This window comes from Penicillium argentinense, assembly GCF_028826775.1.
Source record: "Penicillium argentinense strain IBT 30761 chromosome Unknown utg000005l_segment0_segment0, whole genome shotgun sequence".
Classification (NCBI taxonomy): Eukaryota; Fungi; Ascomycota; class Eurotiomycetes; order Eurotiales; family Aspergillaceae; genus Penicillium; species Penicillium argentinense.
This window is the reverse complement of record NW_026622664.1, coordinates 3,480,380-3,501,279: the sequence shown is the minus strand read 5'-3', so window position 1 is coordinate 3,501,279 and position 20,900 is coordinate 3,480,380. Positions and strand designations below refer to the sequence as shown.

At 50.0% G+C, this 20,900-nt stretch overlaps 5 protein-coding genes across 5 annotated transcripts; 2 read left to right on the top strand and 3 right to left on the bottom strand.

The window, feature by feature from the left end:
• Positions 1-2,160: 2,160 nt before the first annotated feature.
• N7532_006097 (uncharacterized protein) lies at positions 2,161-2,613 on the top strand (the record flags this gene model as incomplete). The annotated part of the gene is made up of 1 exon (XM_056618591.1): positions 2,161-2,613. The coding sequence occupies one exon, from the start codon at positions 2,161-2,163 to the stop codon at positions 2,611-2,613; it is 453 nt and encodes a 150-aa protein (XP_056474750.1).
• Positions 2,614-2,907: 294 nt separating this feature from the next.
• N7532_006096 (uncharacterized protein) lies at positions 2,908-4,425 on the bottom strand (the record flags this gene model as incomplete). The annotated part of the gene is made up of 2 exons (XM_056618590.1): positions 2,908-4,164; positions 4,231-4,425. 2 exons carry the CDS (start codon positions 4,423-4,425, stop codon positions 2,908-2,910), a joined length of 1,452 nt encoding a protein of 483 aa, XP_056474749.1.
• A 3,068-nt stretch (positions 4,426-7,493) lies between these two features.
• Positions 7,494-10,290, bottom strand: N7532_006095 (uncharacterized protein; the record flags this gene model as incomplete). Its single annotated transcript, XM_056618589.1, has 4 exons — positions 7,494-8,042; positions 8,174-9,753; positions 9,809-9,972; positions 10,070-10,290. The coding sequence occupies 4 exons, from the start codon at positions 10,288-10,290 to the stop codon at positions 7,494-7,496; spliced, it is 2,514 nt and encodes an 837-aa protein (XP_056474748.1).
• A 3,813-nt stretch (positions 10,291-14,103) lies between these two features.
• On the top strand, positions 14,104-15,667 carry N7532_006094 (uncharacterized protein; the record flags this gene model as incomplete). Its single annotated transcript, XM_056618588.1, has 3 exons — positions 14,104-14,729; positions 14,790-15,493; positions 15,567-15,667. The coding sequence occupies 3 exons, from the start codon at positions 14,104-14,106 to the stop codon at positions 15,665-15,667; spliced, it is 1,431 nt and encodes a 476-aa protein (XP_056474747.1).
• Positions 15,668-19,158: 3,491 nt separating this feature from the next.
• On the bottom strand, positions 19,159-20,470 carry N7532_006093 (uncharacterized protein; the record flags this gene model as incomplete). Its single annotated transcript, XM_056618587.1, has 3 exons — positions 19,159-19,599; positions 19,659-19,736; positions 19,784-20,470. 3 exons carry the CDS (start codon positions 20,468-20,470, stop codon positions 19,159-19,161), a joined length of 1,206 nt encoding a protein of 401 aa, XP_056474746.1.
• Between the last annotated feature and the right edge of the window lie 430 nt (positions 20,471-20,900).

Here is a 20,900-nt window from a genome sequence, read left to right as displayed (position 1 = left end):
ACATCATGGAAACACGACCAAAGCATCAAAAACGAAAATAGAACCAGAAGAGCAAGAAAGCAAGAAAGCGAGCGCAGACCATCCTCCACTGATTTCCAATATCCTTCCGCTTTCCGACATATTGCCAAGTGTATCTGCATGAGCTGAAAGATCTCACCGTAACTCCCATGTTCTAAAATCTATTCCTGCTACCCCGAGTTGATTTGCAGGTTCATCAACATGAGATTGAGCCATATTTGTTCTTAGTGGCGCGCCACCAGGCAGACTCAACGTCTCCTGTATTACAGCCCACCCCAGTGGTAAAGCCCCAGAACAGGGTGTTCTCTCCGCCATCACTGCATGAGGTTGCACTGGGAGCTGGGCACTTTAGCTGTTTCCAAAGCTCACCACAAGCAGTGGAAATGTCTGGGACGCCAGAGGCCGAGATATCGAATGAATGGGAGAGTTGACCATCGTAATGGGTGTACTTGCAAGACGCAGCCGATGACTGCGTAGCAAGAGCAGCGAGTGCAAAAAGAGTGGAATATTTGATGAAATGCATCGTCTTGATATCAAGTGGAAAATTAATTATTGAACAGCTGAGGCTTGAAAATAACGAGAGATGATTTTTCCGAATATAGGACGATCAAAATTGAAAGCAAGACTCGAGGTCTTATATACTTCCAGCTCCAGGGAGCAGATTGGCCTTGTCAGGCAGGAGGCCCGACAAGGTGCAACCTTGGGCGCCTAACAGTAGAATAGAAGGATACTGAAGGAGAGCCACTGATACTGTTTTTGCCGTCGAGAGTTGAAGAGGGTGGCAAATTATTCTGTCGAATGAATGCGGCCATGCAAAAAAAGTACAGATAGGGACACACTCCCCCCCCAGCCTAGCCCCAAATGGACCAAAGACACCTATATAGGTAGTTATATCGCCAAATAAGGCTAACACTACCTAGTTGGATAACTGTATCGGCAGATACGGCGTTGGCGTTGGCTTCCCTCCCATCAGACCTCCCAGCAATGCCCCCATCTAGTCGTAGAGTCGCTTGTGATAGCCTATCATCGCCCTTGGACTTGGTCCAACTATATGGTACTTATAGTAGCGGCGTGGCTTAGATGCAGCTAATCGGCGGCCTAGGTACGCTCTGTCCGGTGGAAAATAGGGAGAGCGCCGCTTTAGCAGCGCGACACCGGGGTAGAAAGAGTGCGCAATAGACAGAGCGAGTCCTTTGCATTAAAACGCCGGGTTCCTTGGCATAAGCACCAATCCTTTAATTGAGTGTTTGCTTGTTCCTGCTTGGTCGTGCTGCCTGTTATGTAGGCCACTTTCTTCGCTACGCAGCGGCAAAGCGGCCCCCGGGGCGAAAACCAAACCCTGCAAAGTAGACATGATGAGTGCCTCTCAGCGTACCAAGCGAAGTAGAAGCCAGGCTGGCAAGTCTTTTAGAGAGTCCCAATGAAAGAAAGTTACTCCTACAGGCAGCGAGACGATGGTAATGAACGTGTATGGATGAAAAGGGAAAGAACTCTGCTATCTAGTTTAAGGCGCCATGGTTGTCCTGTGAACCGGGGCTCTAGGGGGTCAAGAAGGACGGAGCCCACCTCCTTCTCGCCCCCATCTGCTTTCAATAGTGGAACCGAATTCCGTTCCATCGAATTTATTCTCTCTTTCTCAACTCCTGAGGGCTTCACCGGTACGGCGTCTCGCAATCCCTACTTGCCTGATCGGACTCACTATGTCATCTACCTATCCACCTGAAACCGTGTCGGGGTCTACATTTACATTTATTCCACTCACCGATGCATGGACAGCGCCAGCAAGTTGTTCATCTCTCTACATGGGCTCAGTGGTGAAAGATGTCCTGTCACTGAAAGCACTCAACATGGATATATACCAAATCGCATATACGAACGCATCCTGCTTTGCTCCGGAGTACTCAAGTGCTTACCTCTTGGCCAACAACAAAATCTCAAACCAGCACACCTTTGATGCTATTCTTGGTCCTTTCAACTGGCCGGGAAATTACACCCAAGTTTCATCTACCTTACACAGAAGTTACTCATGGACTACATGCTGCCCTACGTATGTTCCCGACCATTCCTGTGACGAAATTTTCCGGTCAAATTCTTGGGTAAAATGAGAGTTTGAAGCATTAGTACTTCGATGCATCTGACACAATGTTCTCAGTATGGCAGGGGATACTTAGCTTTGATTGGTGGGGAGTGGGAGAGCGAGCAAGCTGCATTTCATCAATCACCTCTGACCGTTCCACCGGAGGTGTCTACACATATGTCTCCGCGCAGGATACAGAGGTCACAGGAACCAGCATCAAGAAATCAACGGTGACGACGACCTTGGATCCTGAGGAGACCGTGATTGTACTTGCAGAATATGTGCAAGGATTCAACTTCGTGTCATCCTCCAATACTTCTCCAGCATCAGCACCAACCGGCTTTACCTCCTGTTCAGAAAATCATGGTCTCAGCAGCGGTGCTCGGACAGGAATTGGAATTGAAGTTGCTTTTGGAGTCATCTTTGTGATAAGCATGTTAGCCTTGTTGTGGTTCCGCCACCGTCGGCGAAAAGGCCTGGCCGCGCAAATGGGGAAGCGACATGGTGAAGGATCCTAGAATCAAAACACAGGGGAATCTGAGCCAGATGGGGTAGGAACTCAGCCTCCGCAAGAGATGCCCGGAAGTGGTGTGCTAGCTCCACATGAACTGGGAAACAGAACCGATCCTTCAGAGCTAGAGGGGTCAAGACAACCGGTACAAGAGTTAGAGGCTGCCGATTTCGAACTGACCTCCGAGAGTGACGCTGGTCATGAAGACGTGAGAGGTGAAGCGGCTCTATTCATATTGAATGTCTCAAAATATCTTTTGGATTCGTTATGATAGGGGTAGCATTAAGTCTTGAATATAATTTTAATATACATCTTTTTGAGAGGCATTCTTCCGCTGGCGATAATCATGCCCCCAGAAATAAACACCCCACATCACAGGGCTAAAAAGAACCCAGATGAAGGCGATTATGGTCCCAAACCACCCAATTCCAATCACATTGATCAATGGAACAGCTCCAGCCACGGCGCCGGCGCCAGCCAAGCATCGGAATAGATTTCGGGCGGTGTTCACAGTCGCGGGTCGATTGACATGCAAGTCAACCAGTAGAGTCGTCAACACACTTGATGCACCGGCAACCAAGTGCGATACGAAGAACAGCATAATTAGAGGGCCAGCGAGGTTTGTATGAAAGTTCATCACCCATCCATAGCCAACAATGACGATCGAAGACATATAGATCAAGGGAATTGTGATTTGCAGCCGTGCCTTTTCCACTGGGATGGAATCCAGCTGCGATTGGCGGTTCTGGACTATCTCCACGCCATGGATCTTGGCAAAACGTCGGAAGTTCCAGTCAATCAGGGTACCAATTGTCCATCGAGATGAAAGACTCCCCATTCCATACGGAATATAGCATAATCCGACTTGCAAGGCGTTAAATCCGTATTTTTCCTGCAGTTGGGATGGGAGGGTGCTCAGCACGGCTGTGTATCCGCAATATAGTAATGTCGTCGAGAAAATAACGGCGAAGGTTTCTCTCTCCATTGAGATTCTGATAGTGTCCAGGGGAGACGGTCGGTGAGGCGGGTCTGGCGGTTTTCCAGCTTCGAGAGGATCGACAGATTGGGATGATTGTTCACCCTTGGATCGGATACATTGGACGATCGGCCAGTTCCATTTCGGCGGTAAGATGGATCCATTCCCAACCACCAAACGGCATGTTTCTGGAACGAAAAAAAGTAGCAAAGCTACCATCACACCCGCAAAAATAACAAGGAACCAGAAGGTGCTTCGCCATGTCAAAAATTGCGTCAGAATACCACCAATGATCGGACCAACAGCGGGACCAACCGTGACACCTAATGTCGAGTAGATCATGTATTTCCCTCTTTCTGCTCGAGGCACCAAATCTGCCGCCACAGCAGTACAGGTAATAGATGCAGTACTGCTGCCGAAGCTTTGCAAACATCGGAGGGTCATCAGGGCAGGATAGCTGCTTTGTAGGGCTAGGCCAATGTTGACGGCCAAGTAAATAACGAGAGCGCCTATTGATGTTGCTCGACGGCCATATATATCTGACATGCTTGCCACAAAGAATGGCCCTACACCTTGGACGATCTACAAAAAACAAAAGTAATGAGTTAGTGCAAAGTTGAATCAATCAACGTCTCGGCCAGAACCTACCATGAAAGCTGTGATGGTCAAATTGATCTTGGACGAGGTCGTCCCGAGCTCGCTGGCCATTTCATTGAGGGCTGGATAATAGATATTCGCCGACACTGGCGACACGAATGTCACCAGTGAGGTGATGGCAATGGTCCATTTTTTGTGTCGCTCCGAAAGAATTGTGAATGGCGCGTCGCCCCCGCCCTTTTCCATGGTCACACTCGAAGACTTGATAAGAGGAATAATTGACAGCCCTACCAGTCTGACAGTGTTTAAGAGATTTACGTGTTCAACACGCGACCTCCTTCCTGATCGACATCATTCCTTGCCCGAATCCGCTGTGTTGTTGATCTGACCCACTTACGCATCATGATCATCATCGCGACGCCAGGGAACAAATTCGCGAGCCACCGATCGAGGCTCAATTTCGAGGCCTGAGCTAATTCTTTGGTCGGAATAGTAAAGAGCTCCTGCAATCGTACCCAAGCCTTAAATCGCCCTCGATAGGGCTGATTCCTGTCAAAAGCAATCCTGCTCTCCTATCCCCCCTATCACCCCCGCCTTACGAACATTTAAAGTGTCTACGCTGAGCTTAAATCAAACTATGCGCCCTATGTATTAGCAAGAGTAATAGCTAGGGCTCGCTAGTCAACAGCCGCCTAGACTCCCCCTATTTGTGTGATTCTTTTTTCTGCCTTGGGATGGAAGATGGATCTCAAGAGCTTTGAAAATTGGGTCGAGTGGGGAATAGAACCTTTCAGATCGCCCATCAGATTTTCCTAGCTTTGTTTTGGCGAAAGATTTACCCCACACCGGCTCATCAAAAAGGGTTCTGAGCTGGCGAAGCTCTCGAACACGCACCTGGTTTCTACTTGCGGTGGATATTGTTCTTCTCGCGTCCGCCATTTGTTCCCGTTCCCAGCAAGCCACGCTCTCCACGTCACGAAGACAGGAGGGGAGGGATCGACTATTGACATGTCTCTGTCGTGAATATCATTGAGATAAGTTGCTATTTGGAGGGATGTGAGATTGAACAGGCTACCTGTCGAGCTGAACGTTGAATAGAGTCTGTGAACTCATTCATGCCAGGATGAGATGATATTTTCAGCTTTGGTCCACGCCGTGCCGCACTCTACATGCAACCGGTTGGGCACCACCAAAGCCAGTCTCAGGTAGAATACTGGTGTGAGATTCCACTCAACCGTCGCCACTTATTGCAATCACCCGCCATCTATCTCCAAAGAAATCGGTATCTTTCGCCAAAATCCCGACATTCTGGCTCCGCATGTGGGTTCGACATTTGGTGACAGGAAACCGCACAGAAACAACGTCATTGTTTCCCCGATACTCCACCCCCAAAAGCTCAAGTAAACCCCGGGTAAAGGATACAGACAAGAGGCATGCATGGTAATGTGTAGGTTGTGTAGGCCTGTTCTAAAAAGCTTTATGAAACTACTAGTAGGAGCATTTGTTTTGAATATATACTGCACCGTAAATTGGAACGAAAAAGGTATAAAACGAAACAGTCGCCATTGGTAAGAATCTGTTTTCGACATTCATAATTCACAATGAAGTAACCCGGTTTTGTTCTCTCAAGATACAAGCCCTCGAGACGGACTGCTTAGTATAGTATAGAAGAATGTATTGTTCTCGTCAATTATCCGCCATGCTCTCGCCTTTCCTACAGGAGATAAAGCAGCATGGCCCATCTACAAGCGCCCGTAACGCTTCTATGCTAATGCTTACTGAAGGAACCGCGAAAAGACCAATATATCATACCTGATTCTCATACAAATGTAATCTTTATTACTACGCGAGACCCTTCTCGCACGCCAGTAAGAGATTCGCAAGCCAGCCTCACGCCTCATCCGCGAACTTCCTTCGCAAAATCGCCGAGTCCATGGTAACCGCTATTGAAGCCGCCCTCGACGCTATCGGGGACACTGACGAGCAGTTCATCGCAACGTCTCTTAAAAAAGGGAACGTCGAAAGCCTCGAGAGCTGGCTCTCTGATCGCCGCCTTCAAATTTTCTCGTAAAAGGCGGGCCTGGATTACCGATCCGATCAACTGTCGTCCTAAACACAGCACCACCTCTTCGACCCAGGACGGAAGCTCGTCGTCAATGCCTAAGTTAGCTAACTTGTGAGAGAATCCGAATTTGGGATTTTGGGATGAGAATGCGAGACAAAAGGAGAGACAGGTACAGAGACAGAGATGAAGGAATCTAGAGGAAATATATCTGGCCGCATTAGGCATCAACTGAAGAGAACACCGACAGAAGAGAAGAGATAGAGACAGAAAATGTAGCATAGCCTAGCAGTAACTAATGAACTTGATAGCTTGTAATACTTCAAATAGCACCCCTTAACTATCATCCCTCGTTACTGGTTGAATGGCTAGGAAAACTTGACTAAAATTGGGCATTACTCATTTTCGCCGAGGTATCAATACGACTAAATAAACAAGAGCACCCACCAAGAATACATTAACACAAATCGATTAGAACACTCCACGATGCGCTCAGAAACCAAAGCAAAGTAAATAAATTACATCCTTGACAGCCTACCCAGAAAAGAACAACCGCCGCCCCCCAAAAAAGGAAATAAAACACTCACGTTGATCCCATCCTAGTCATAACCTAGAAAAGCTAGCCCACCCTTCTCCGAATGCCGAAAGCCATCTCGTGCATAGCTGAGTCGAGCTTAGTCGATCTGCATGAGTTGATGTACAATGACATCGCAGTATTCACTGCCAGGACCAGGGTCCAGCTGAGGTAGCATGTGATACCGATATCATCGGTCCATCGGGGTCGGTCGAAGTGTCGGTGTCGGGGTCGGCCCACCAAGTCCGATCCGATCTGCAGATCAGGGGCTGTCAGGTGGATTTCTTTTCACAAAGTGAGGGCACGTGTGCATGTGCATGTGGGTTTTAATGATACCTTGGGGCATTTGACCCTTACAGTCGAGAACCTTGAAAAGGTGAAAGTTACAATACCAAAATTGGAAAAGGGGCTACCCCTACTAAAGAAAAGATAGATCTAGAAAGAGCATTATTCACATTTCTCATGCTTTTAGGGAATCCCTCTATGGAAAGAACATGATCATCGAGTCATCAGAAAGAAAAGGAAATCCAGCCCAAAACACCACATGCCAATCTTTGATCCAACCAACCCGCGCTCCTAATAAAACAAGTAATTAAAAAGTAATCCCAAAAATGTCCGCTAAACCCAAAGAAAAATAAAATTTATATTGGAAAACTCCTGGGCGGCATGGACGGGTGTTTACTCGATCCCGAGATCCGCATCCAGATCAGCCGTCAAACCGGGCCGCGATTGAGCCTCGGTAGAAAAGGGATCGGCACGTTCAGACAGATGCGCAAAATCAATGGCCTTGGGATCCGCGTCGAAACCCATGACGTTCACATTATCGACATTGAAGTCGAAAGCGGGGACGGATTTATCTTCTGCGGGGGCGGAAGAGGTAGTTGTCGTAGACTGGGGTTGTTGTTGGGCATTTTCATCGGCAAAGTAGTCATTTCCCGCATCTTCAAAGTTGATGAGAGCGTCAAAGTCGTTCTGTGTGACTTCTGCGTCATTGGCCAGGTCCATCAACTCGGTCAGGCTCAGGTCGGCGTTCAGATCGGGCATGGCGAAGGCGTCGTGGCTGTTGTTGTTGTTCTTGTTGTTGTTGTTGCCGTAGTTGGGGTTCAGGTTCTGAGTGCTGCCGTTTTCGCTGCCGTCGGAGTGCGGGGGTGTGGAGGCGAACAGGTCTTTTGTGGTGGTGGTCCGCCCGCCAGCGGGGGCCTTGGGGTAGGTCAGGTCCGGAATCTTCTGGGCGAGAGAGTCGGGGGAGGAGTGAGGGTGTGGCCGCGGGTGAGGGCGTCGAAGGGGTCGTTGTTTGCGGCAGCATCACTTCGGGCTTGGCTGGCGGAGTTGGAGCTCCGGGAACGTGAAGATTGAACGTCCTGCGGGGCGACGGTGAGCTGAATACCAGCTTTGCGAATGGCGGCTTCGAGGAAAGAGGTGGCGAAGTCGGCCGAGGCGTAGATCTCGCGAAGACGTTGCAGGATGCGCATGCACTGGTAGAAGCGTTGGAGACTGGTCATTCGGACGCTGGGGTCGCTGGATTTGATGTCGAGCAGGTGAATGATCACAGCTGGCAAAAGCACAGTCACGCCAGTGGTCGGGTAGTAGCGAGTCAGGTCCAGAAGGTGCAGGTCTTGGGCAATGTTGGTGATTTCCACAGCGGCGAAGCGGACCTTGTTGCGCGACATCTCCTGCAGCTCCGCGTCCATGCATGGGTAGGGGATGGCGGGAAGAACCTGCGGGCGATGGAGAGCACTGGACGTGGTGAGGTAGACCATCTTGAGCAGCGCGCGATGCGAATGTAGGACCTCCTGGGCCTCGGAGAGCTTCGCGCCGCCGGAAGGCGTATATTGGGTTTCGACGGGAAGATTGGCCAGCCAGTCCTCCAGTTCCTGATCACACCGACGCACCTCGAAGGACTCTGCAGTCGACTTCTTCGGGACCAACATCATAGTGGTTTCCATGGTGCCGCCGAACTTGTGACTCAGGACCGAGTACTGGGCTGAGAGCACATGGCTCACGCCCAGACAGAGCTTGGCTTTCTCGATGAACATGAGCGCCAATTCACGCTGATGATTCACGTTTTGCAAGATCTCTGAGTTTCCGACCATATTCACGATTTCTGGCGAAAAGGACTGGAATTCAAAGTCGTCCAGGGTCAACATGGGCACATCGCAGTCGTCATCCTTCACGCGCATCGGGCGCCGCATGCCCAGGGCAATCAATCGATCACGGGTATAGGTGCTCCACCAAATGCGTTTCCACATCCGCTGGCGGCGCAAATCCATCCGCGAGTTACCGGGATCACGGTGGAGACCAATGGTGTGGGCCAGGGAGAGACTCACGCCCATCCAATGCCAGGTGTCCTTCTGGTCATCAGGGGTTTCATACCAGTAGGTCATCAGCAGGAGCGACTGCACAAGGGAGATACGATCCACTTCATAGTCGAAGTCGTACAAGAGTCGAGCGCGTTGGAAGAAGATCTTACGGGCCGCTTTTCGAGTCTGATAGCCGGCGGCCTGGAGATGTTTCATATCGACAAAGGCCATTCCGGCGAACATGACGGCCTGAAAGAGGAGCAGACTGATGCGGTGGATGCCGTCATTCTGCACGATGGTCTGCAGGAACTCCTCGAGGTCCAGCAGGGGCATATACGTATGAACATAGTGGACGTAGGCCTTGAGCAGTTCGTTTCGCAGAGTCACGTCGGGGATGGACAGAGCTCCCTTAGCGGCCAGATAGTCGATATCCTCCTTCTGCAGTCGGGCGGGCAGACCGCGGATGTAGTCCGGGAGAAAACCACTGGCGGCGCGGGGGCTGCCAAAATTGGGATCGAGCAGTTGTTGGATTTGTAGAGTGGCATTGGCCAACGGCATACTCGAAGGGACGGCCGGGTTAGGAGCCATGCGGCGACGATAGCGATCGTCGGAGCCGATGCGATGTGCCTGCGATTGGTCTGTATATTGTTAGAATGGATGATTCGAATAGTATGAGTTTCGAAGAGTACGCACACAGCAGATGCGGCATGTGCTGGCCGTGGTCGATATCGACCGAGGCCTGCGAGGGCGATGTGGGCGCCATATCAGGCAGACCGTGCATGTCGCCGAGTCGCAGCGGGTTTTCCTCCGAGGCCTCGGGCGACTGGGAAGGCGCCTCGACTTCAGCACGCGACTTCCTGCGCGGGCTACGTTAGTACACCATTATCTTCTTCTCATTTCATTTCATTCATTCTTTTCTTTCTTTCTTTTTTTTTTTGGCATAGATTGACGAACTTTCTGCGTTTGCTCTCGGTGACGATACACTCGACTTGGTCCAGCCGACAGTTGGTACAAGGAGACCCATTTTCCACGACGTCACAGCGCACCTTGCGCGCACGACAGCAGCAGCAGGCCTTGGAGGCACGGCGCTTTACCGGGCGACTCGCAGCCAGGCCGGCGGCGGAGGCCTTGCGTTTCCCGGACTCTTCAGTCATTGTCGCGGTGGCACTACTCATGATGGGACCGGGGGCGAATGGGGGACATTCGACAGAAAAGAAAACAAAGAAACAACGAGGGCCACGACGGGCAACAAAGAAGGGGAGAGTGGAGAGGGGACTGAAGACGTTCAAGCAGCGAGAGGCGCGCGTTGGCGGGGAGGCGTGCATACTTAAGTACTAGCATGTCTTTTTTCTCCAGGCCTGCCCCGGAAGATCCAGAGCCAAATTACCCCGAAAACCGCGGTGGTGATTGGCGCATCCGGGGCCGCATTCCCCACAGAGGCATTTCCTCTACTCCACAGCGTCCACTCGTGCCTGTAACTGACTACGTCCACTAGTGTTCTCCTACAATCGTACTCGATGCCACTGCGTCATCCCCCTAAACCGGTTAGCGCTGCGCTCGGCCCGGTCACGTTGCTCGCGTGCCGTCGACCCGAGATGGTAATACAGTAGACATATAATATATTCTTTATAAGATGTATATGATGTGCACCTGAAGGAAGATCATGTTGAAATGAAACCTTTTGTCTCAAGTTGTCAGATCTTATTTCAAATTGCCAGCGTGCAAAAAGTGCAGAAACTGGGAGGTGGATCCGCATGTCATGGAAATGGGGTCGGTACGGTATCCGTGACAATACCGTACGTGGCTACCGTCGGCTATATGGATGTCGCCAAGGGGCTTCTGGCAAACGTTTGTCCGCCACTGGACCAATCCTCGAGTACGAGCATATTCGTGAATGTTATTTCTCGCCAGACAAAATATCATATTGCGAACCTCTTTATTTTATCAACAATAACACTGTCGCTGATTCTGCAGAAATTTCACAACCCCGAAATACGCCGACCCAGACCCGCGGCCCAGAGGACCAGGGCAGATCGCGCCGCTAGTGGGGTTTGGGGCGGAGGAGGGCCTCTTTTCGCAGGCCAACCGGTCCGGCCGGCCAGAGGCTTCAGGCGCCGATGGCGGAGAAAGAGCGGGACCCCGGGTGGAGCGGCTGGTCGCAAGCTTACCTTTTTCGGGGGAGGGTTTTGGATCTGCGCGTTTTCATTCCGAGCTGATCCTCACCCGGAAACAAGGCCGACACCCTCTGTATATACACGTGCTGGGTATAAAATAAGAGAAAAAGTGGATTATTGCAGCAAGGAGATATACTCTACGCTCACCTAAGGTACTACAGAAGTAGGTGATCATATTTAGATTTTATTAATTTTTAAAAAAGAACACAGAATGATACCCCAATCGTTCCAGTGCCCATTATTAAGAGGGCGGGTCTGGAATGCAACCCGCGGCACGAGCAGCCTGTCTCACACCCCAGACACGAACACCAACGCCAACGGTCCTCGATGGAACTCTCCACACAATCCAGAACCTGGCCACAAACGAATGCCCCTAATAGGCCCCGCAACTGCCGACTACCGGAGGCACTTACCATATTGTAGTATGTTCACGAAAAGTTTAAAGGCCGTGTGGTCCGGATCGATCAGCGACCTAGGCATGGACGAGACTATGTACTCCAGGAGAGAATAACAATTCACACAGTCGATCGAATTGTGCAATCTTCCCACCTAATATCCGAGGCCCCGGCACGCTGGACCTTGGTGCACGCTGATCACCATCTGGACTCACCTGCGACAAGTGCCGATCCTCGGAAAAAAAAGGGGTGTATACATACTCCATTACACACAGTATAGCGCAGGGCAGGCAGAGCAGTCGATCACGAACATCATCTAAATCAGATCACGTTTCGACGGAGATGGCATTACTTCCGTCCCCCTGAGTAGATCACTCCACTGAGGCTCATAAGCGAACCCGCCATTCATCATCCTACCACAGTTCATCCTAGGTACCATCGCCAGACGAATCCAAAAACCAGACATGACGAAATTCCCAAGTGGGTGTGGGGAGCCATCGAGGCATCACGAGGGCCCGTCGGGGGATTGCGGGGGCAGCTAACTTTGGTCAGCTGCGAGCGAATCAGGCCCGTGGGAAAAGGCTCGCACTTGGGCCTAGGGATGAGTCCACACGAATCACGAATCGGACATTCGTCAGGTCCGAGTTTTCCACAAACTGTCCCTAAACACACTACGAGGGACTGTGGCTGCCAGCGGACAGTCCGGGATGGTTCCGAATTCGGCAGAACATGTCGTGTCCTCAATAATAACACTTTGAACCACTCAGTAAAACCATAGGGTACTATCGCAATTAATGCGCGACATACTGCAACTGTGGCTGGGACAATCTATGCGGGTTCCATGCGGGATTAACAGGAACCCACATGACAGTACATCGCTGCCTTACGGACTAAGAGTTGACGCCTGCGCCACCTCTCTCGAATGGATTGCTCCGCAACCCTGCAGGAGCTGGAGCTGGACCTGTAGTCTGGCCGTCGCAGGAGCCGAACCGAGCTCTGGCCAGCAGTGCTTGCCGAGTGGCCTCCCGACAGGATCAGCCTGGTCCAAGCCGTGTTTCCGCACACACCGTGACGTTGGACACGCGTATAGTCCGCAGCAGTAGAACTGAAGTCGAGATAACTCTCTCTAACGGCATAGGCCATGACATGCAGTGTCGGGAAACCTTAGCACAGAACGAGACAGAACTGCAGGAATGCAGAGTGTTCCACCATCGGGCATCGTGCCGGTCGCAGGCAACCCCGGACATGTTCCAAAGCGTAACTCTACATCTGTTGAACCTAGCGTGGTTTCGCAATACGGCCGGAGCTCAGCCTGGCTTGACTGTCAACCAGCGCCAGTGGGACGTTCCTTGCCCAGAGCAGCCAACAAATCACGAGGCGGTGCTTGCTGATTAATCCTCTGTGGCTTGACGCCTCCAGGGAGGGGGAATATTCCGTCGGACTCTGATCCTGGTGGTACACCCCACGTTTTCATCGGAGGAAAGCCGACGATCTCGTCCCAGCGCGAGGAATCCACCTGTCAGCGTGGTTGGAAATGACCGTGCGATGGTTGCACCTCCCGCTAGACACGAACGGTGTAGTTGAGGAAGGCCAACAGAGCACCGGACGTGAAGCTAGAGGAGGGGCAAATTCGTCATGGCGCATTGCCGCCCCCCCAAGCCAGGCCAGGCGGCGCTCAAGCTTACTCCAGTAGTCCGTAGACAAGACGAGTCAGATTGGGAGAATTCTGCAATCTCATGGACTCGCGTGACGTGCGATTTGATCACCAAAAATGTATTGTCGAGTTGGTAATACTGGAACCCCCCACCACCCTAGCGACAGCAAACTTGGAACTGGGTCGGACGAAGGGGGATCGGACCAAATTGGGTAGAACCCTCCGATCTCCGGGGCACTCGGCACCCCGCGAAGACGCCGCGAATCCCGGGGTTGGTGGGGGCAATTCCGCAGCTCTGGGAATAGGTTGCCTCGTGGGTTGGCTCGGTCTCTAGTCGGGCCTAGATTTGTTGCCATTGCTACTTTGTAAATAGTGCAGATGATGTGCAGAGGGAAGTGATTGGACGATGCGGTCGACTTTGGCTCGTGACACAGCGGGGAGGCCTCAGGCAGAAACACGCAGGTGATAGACAATCTTGGCACGTCATCCTGGTTGATTTGCATGATCGACTCTGTACATGCTGAGGATCATCATAGATTCGATAGACAAGAATCAGCGACAATTGAAGTGCGTAATATTCACTGTGATCTCACAAGCATAGTGGCTGCTTCCCCCGCCACAGATCAGCTGACCTCGTATCAAATCTACTGCAACCTCACCTCAACTCAGCAGCCTAAACACAACGTCCAAATCGCCAACAATCAACACATCTCGCATACCAAAACATTTTAGCCCACTTCAATTGCATATACACAGAACATCGCCATGAAAATAATCATAATCGGCGCCGGCATAAGCGGCTGCGCAAGCTACCTCTCCCTCCAAAAACACCTCCCCCAAACACCGGGATCACCACACAGCTACGCAATCTACGAAGCCTACGACACAAGTCGCGACACGACCTTCCGCGAACGGCCCGCAACTGACGACACCCGCTCCGCAACCCTAGTCGTCGGCGGCGGTTTAGGCGTTGGCGCCAACGGCCTCAACGTCCTAAAACGGCTTGATGAATCTCTATACGCAGACGTGGTGGCGGGCGGATACCCGTACTCAAACTTCAAACTAAAGAGCGCGTACGGCTGGACGTTGATGAACGTCGAGGCGACGGCGGATGTAGATGGGAAGATCATGAACTCGGTGTCGATGAGTCGGCATTCTATCTGGCAAGCTCTCCGGGACCGGATTCCGTCTGATGTGATTGTGAATAAAAAGATTTATCGTGTTGTTCTTAATGGAGGGGCCTCCGGTCGACATCTTATTACTTTTACGGATGGGAGTGAGCCTGTTGAAGCGGATTTAGTTCTCGGTGCTGACGGGCTGAAATCTACCGTGAAACGCGCTCTTTTCGATGCCGAGACGGCGGAAGATGATCCGTATCCGCCGCAGTATGAGTAAGCCTACCCTCCACCCATTGCATCAACTTCACCATGAAGATACTAAATCCTTACCAGAGGCCTAACAGGAGTGGGCGGCTTCCACCCGGTAACACCCAGCCTCCGCGCAAACATTCCAACCAGCTCAATGACAATAACATTCGGCGGTAACGGCTTCTTCGGCTATGTCTACTCGAGCAGCTCCGAAACCGACAGCTCCAGGACATCAGCCTACAACATGCCCTCCCCAGGAAACACAATAACCTGGTGGTCAACATATGGAGCCGAGGACTGCCCCGAGCCCAAAACAGCTGACAAAGCGGCCATGAACGCAGACCTGAAAGCCAGACACGCACACTGGAAAGACCCCGTCATCCAAGAAATTATCCGAGACGTTCATGTCGAAACGATGTGGCCAACCTGGACGACGCCGGAACTCCCGATGTGGGAAAGAGAGGGAATTGTCCTGCTTGGTGATGCGGCGCATGCATTGCCGCCGACGTCTGGGCAGGGGTCTGCGCAGGCTTTGGAGGATGTGGAGTGTTTTTCGCTTTTTTTGAAACATCATTTGGAGCGGGTATATACTCAAAACCCAGCTGGTGATGGACAGGGAGTGAGTCAGGCGGAAAGAGAGGCTATCCAGGTTGCTGCGAAGAAGTATATGGCTTTGCGGATGCCGCGGGTGAAGGCTATTTTGGATGAAGCGAGGCAGAGACAGCAGGGCAAGAAGAACATGAATGTTGTTCAGGAGTTTGTGATGTACCTGATTCTGTGGTTGGTTGGTGAGTCTAAACCAGAGGACATTGAACATGGAGGGAGGGCTTTATTGGGACTACTAACCTTTGGATGAAATAGGTTGTTTTGCGCCTGCGAATCCAGCAAAGCCTATTTTGGAATATAACATGGCGGAGGAAGTGCGAAAGGTACTTGCGGAAGAGGACAATGAGACCAAATAATACACCCCAACGTTAGGTGACGGTAAATTGAGCGCCGAAAATGGCTACATTCGAACGCCATTTTAAGCGTTCATTTTACCAAGGTCTTAGTCATTAACCTATTACGTGGATTGAGATCACTCATGGCTACTCAGGGATCAGCTCTGCCCTATCCAGATTGCTCCGGTTAGACGATCAGGTATGTCATCATTGTCACTCTTCTCTAGCATCCGCTTGTAGCTGCTCGTCCAAAAATGAGACGATGGCTTTGTCAGATGTTGGTTTTCGACTTCAATACATAAATAGTCCATGCTCTCGCCTGCTCGTAATTTCTCTTTAGAGCCATTCTCTCAAAACACTTTCTTTCAATCATCATATCCTATTGCCTTTGGCTGGGTCCCTCCCTTTCGTTCTCTTTGTTCTGTTCGGTTACAGTGGCTTTAGTATTCCTCTTGGGACCCCTTCTTTTTGCACTGCCAGTTGTCCTATTCCCTGCCATCTTCCTCATCAACATTTTCAACTTTCTTCAATCCCTATTTTTCTGTGCAGATTAAGAAATCATCTTCACACTCGTGCTTTCCGTGCGCACTTTTGAAGATAGGTTCAGAGTATCTTATCAGTTAGAATTAAGTTTATGATAGTGAATATTTACTAGTGTTGCGTAAACAAGATAATCCCTTACTATAGTTATTTCGCTCAAGACTACCTTATTCTCTGTCTATTATCTCAGCGTGATACGGGGAGCTATTATTCTAGCGTCAATATTCAATATTTGTCTATTCTTTCGCTGCACCACTGATCAATACTCATTTATTACTAGGCCTCGCCCTTGCCCGCGAGCCGCCCTCCGAGGGCCGGCCGTCCGCCCTCGTTCTTGCGGGCGGAGGGCTGGTAGCTCCTGCCCACGGGCCGGGCGGGTCTTTTGCCCGCCCTCTGAGGGTGGCCCTCGAGACATTTCGAGGGCCGACAAACATGACAAACACAAAAGATCTTGAGATTGCATAAAATATGTAGGTTACGGATGTATCTTTGAGTATTTGGTTTTCATGGGGACGCTTTTAACAGCGTACCGAGTCTGCTGGGAGGCTCAAACGAAGGTGAGAAAGGTAAACCAGACACCGTCTCGCGAAGCAAGGCAATACAAGCTGTGCTGGACTTCGCCGAGGCGTCACAGAGGTTTCGCAGTCGTGCGCCATAAGGGCAGCCTAACAATGGAAACGGCAATTGACCACGATAGGCCGTGACGAGGCTCTAAGTTTATGTCAGGAAGTGGATCACTCTACGTGTACACACTCGGAAATATAGTTGTCGTATACTGCATATCGCTTCGGCGAGAGGACAGTGTAAATGATACCTCCTACTACTACTACTACTACTACTACTACTACTACTACTACTACTACTACTACTACTACTACTACTACCGAGTGTACTATATTACTGCCATCGAGGACTGGCTCCGTTGGGAAGTGGAAGATCCAGATGATGTGGACCCAGTTGATGGAGACATAGATCCGTAGGTGGTCGTGATCAGCGGGGTATGGAACGGATTGGCTGGACCTTACGTTAGCGCATGCAAGAGCGAAGACATTTAGGATACCAAAAAAACATAGTCTAAGTCTGCTGATTGAGCGATTTCAAGGGAGTGTGCCATGTAGGGGGTCAGAAGTCAGCATCGCAGATAGTCCAGGACATGTATAGACAATGGACAATATGAACACAGGAGAGCCAATGCCTGATTTTTTCGGTATCAATTTGAGCCACCTGCCTCGTCTATTGGAAACCCTAGGGAGTATGTATCAGAAGTTCATGTGTGTCGAGTTCGCAAGATCTTATTGCAGCTCCTGACAACCTTGGGTCTCAACAGCAAGAAACAGTGCATGCTGTTGCACGGGTACTCTTCAGTACCTCGCCCTTATGAGCAGGACTTTTTTCAATGAACCCATCCAAACACCATCATTGACCTTTGGTATCCAGTGCCCTATTACAAGCACATTATTGAAGTATATAAGCACCCTCTTCTCCATTGAATTAGCTTTGAATCTGTTGGTATCACCAGCTAGGTACTGTGTACACAGTTAAGTGGACAGTGTGTATGCTCCAAAGCAAAAGTCAATTCTGTTGATAGATGTAGATGTTCAGTCTAGTTCGAAAAACACCCCTAGATCCCACACGCCGGCCTTCGGCGGTCACAACACCGAGGCCACAGCCCAGCGCAAGAATGCGTACACCAAGCAAGGGATGTTATCCATCGGTCGCTAGCAGTGGGTCACAGCCAGTTTGTTCTGACAGGAGAATATATCCCGACAGAATCAGTTCGTGAAGTGAAAGTATGCCCAATTTCATCTTCGAATGAATTGTTAAGATCGGGCATGACGATTCGGATTTGGCGCAACATAAAAAACGAATATAATGAAAGTTCTCATGGATAAATAGCTTAACCGAGGCGATATTTCAATATCGACCGGACGGGACGACCGGAGTCCATCGGATCGATTACTAGTGGTTCAATAAGGGGCGGTGCAACACCCCACCGACTTTGATAGACACATAGGTAACACACTTTAGTAGGAATCAAAAAGCTCTGAATGAGCACATGGTCCACGATGTCTCACAAAAATTGAGAAAGCCAGAGCGTTTTTCTGTCCATGTGATTATACTTGGGTTCTCTTCAGTCTTGACAAAGAGATCCTGCAAAGCGCGGGCCTTCTGCTATCTTCCATTTCAGTATCGAATCACTCAAATTCGAGAAACTTTTCGTTAAGCAGTATTTATATTACTGCCCAATTCATAATTGGATTTGTTAATTGGAGTCTGAAATGTATCAGATGTATGTATTACTAAGATGAGGACGAGGTGAGAGGCGAACATTGGGTTAGATTTCATGAATTCTGTCCCGATAGTCAGCCACAGTTTCTAGCGCAACATCACAGAAAAAATGTGTCTTATATCCGGTCCGGCTGAAATGACCCAGTCTGGGGTTAAGTATAGCCAGGTGTTAATCCAATCAGGAGAGAAAGAAGTTGATTCGAGTACTCTATCATCCATAGACCGCCTTATTCATTCAGGCAATTTTGTCGAAGCGAAGACCCATATGTAGGGTGTCTGCCTGGAGGCTTGCTGTCACCCTCGCTCCACGCTTCTTATTCCCCAGCGTCTTGTGAATCGTTCATCTGCCCGTGACTTCTCTTCCAGTCTTCATAACTCTGATATATGTATTACTGGAGCGCTGGGTGCCTCTGATAGTATGTTTCATGGTTGATTTTACAGACACCATTTTCTTTCCCTTTATGGTCGACGCAGAAAGCTCGATTACATAGAAGACATGGTGGAAGATATGCAATCCCATTTGAGAAGACTTTCGATTTCATGCTGTAGATAAGGAGAGGTTGACTTTGTTTCGGGAGCAGAAAGAGACTAAATCAGGGCGAATTCTCGAATATCACCTGTCAAGCATTGTATCACAATCTCAGTGAGAGAATCTCATGCCATATTATCAGGATGCAATGTTTTCATAGGTTTAATCCAGCGCCCTCTTTGTTCCCCAGTTTGAGAAATTCTTCCTTTCTCAGCTCGTTTTCAGAAGCAGTTTCCAAGATTCTCTGGGCTGCCATCAACATTTCCTTGTACTCTCCCCAAAGATATTGAGCTTCCTCTGCTGCCTCCTCTCGGGCCTCTTCCTCAGTCAGTCCGATAGTCTCTGCAGACTCGAGGGCCTCTTCTTCTTCGGCCTGTGCGTTCAACTCGTCGATACGCTTTTGCTCTTCTTCTGCCTTTCTTTCTGCTTCTTTGTCGATTTTCTCTTCGCCAATCTTCTCTTCGCCAATCTGACCAGTCTCGGGGTCATGGAACTTCCTCCAGCGTTCGATTCCAGTCTGATTCCCATCCTCGTCATAAATTGGTCGGGTGAACGCATCAGGGTCAAATGTTCTAGTTTCACCTTCTTTCAGGGGCTAGATCAATGAAAGTTTGGTTAGCTTATATGAAGTCAAATTTCGCATCAGCCACTTACGCCTGCGCCGAAGAACTTTCTAAAACGGGTAACCTTAAATCCGGTTCCACCGTACGAAACAACAAGTGCTTTGTCGTCCTGAGAAAGTTAGCGCATGACCACATTGGCGACTTGGTAATACACACCTCTGATGCCTTGTATACAGTCCATCCCTCGCTGTTGGTCTTTACTGAGGATGATCCACTGCCGCCACCATTTGCAATACCAGTAGCTCCAACGTTCAGACCACCGCTCGTATCGCGGTCATGGGCACTTTCCATGGTTATCTTGCATTCCTGAGTAGACCAAGTCTTGGAGATCGCCCACAGTCCGTACTCTTCAATTTCCCTTTTGTGCGGACCGTTAACAAGAGTCTTGGCGTTACTCTTGACCCATTCCGCTAAGACACTTCTTGAGAAAAATCGGAATTTCTCATTCATAACTGCACCCTCAGCCACGAGTGCTGCCTTTCCGGTTTTGCCCCATTTATTTTTGGCCTCGGCGGAGATATCAATAGGGGCAGCGGACAGGGCACCGGAGAGACCTGCATCGAGTCCAAAGCTATGCGCAGCTTCACTTCCCGAAGATCGGGTCTTCCATCCCTCTTCACGAGAAGGCATTCGCTCCAAGGCGTAACCATATTCCGTGAATTTATCATTCTTAGGGAGTTCAGGGTCTGAAATATCGGTGACCTTGTGGAAAGTTCCGTGATTGTCGAAGTACCCAATTGCACCGGGGTGGCATTCAGAATATGGCTGAGGTCTGAAGAGATAGTATCCCTCGCCATGGCTCTTCATGAGCGCTGCATATTCATCATGGGGACTGGGAGCCATTCTTGCTCTGTGATTCAAGTCCAAGCTGCCAAATTTTTATTATCATTATCTCTAACAGGGGCGAATCACTTAAATAAACTTGTGATGTGGGTGCGTGGGTCAATGTGTGTCGAATTATATGTATGAGTAGCCCAAGTGACGACCGTGAGAGATTTCTCGGAAGTAGGGTGGGCTGCATGCACATAGCTGAAGACAATCTGTTCCTTTGGCTGAGGATGTTCCTCTTGGCACGACGATCAATGGATCAATCTCAGCCGTCGTGCCCTTCATGCCCATTCATGACATCAACCCACCCCACATATCGACCCGAAATCTTGGTCCGCCGTGCACGAAAATCCGAAAATGGTTAACGGCCGTGTCAATTACGATTTCTTGGTTCCAATTAGAAGATAGGTGAAGTGCACGGATTTAGTTACAAAAATACCGCGGG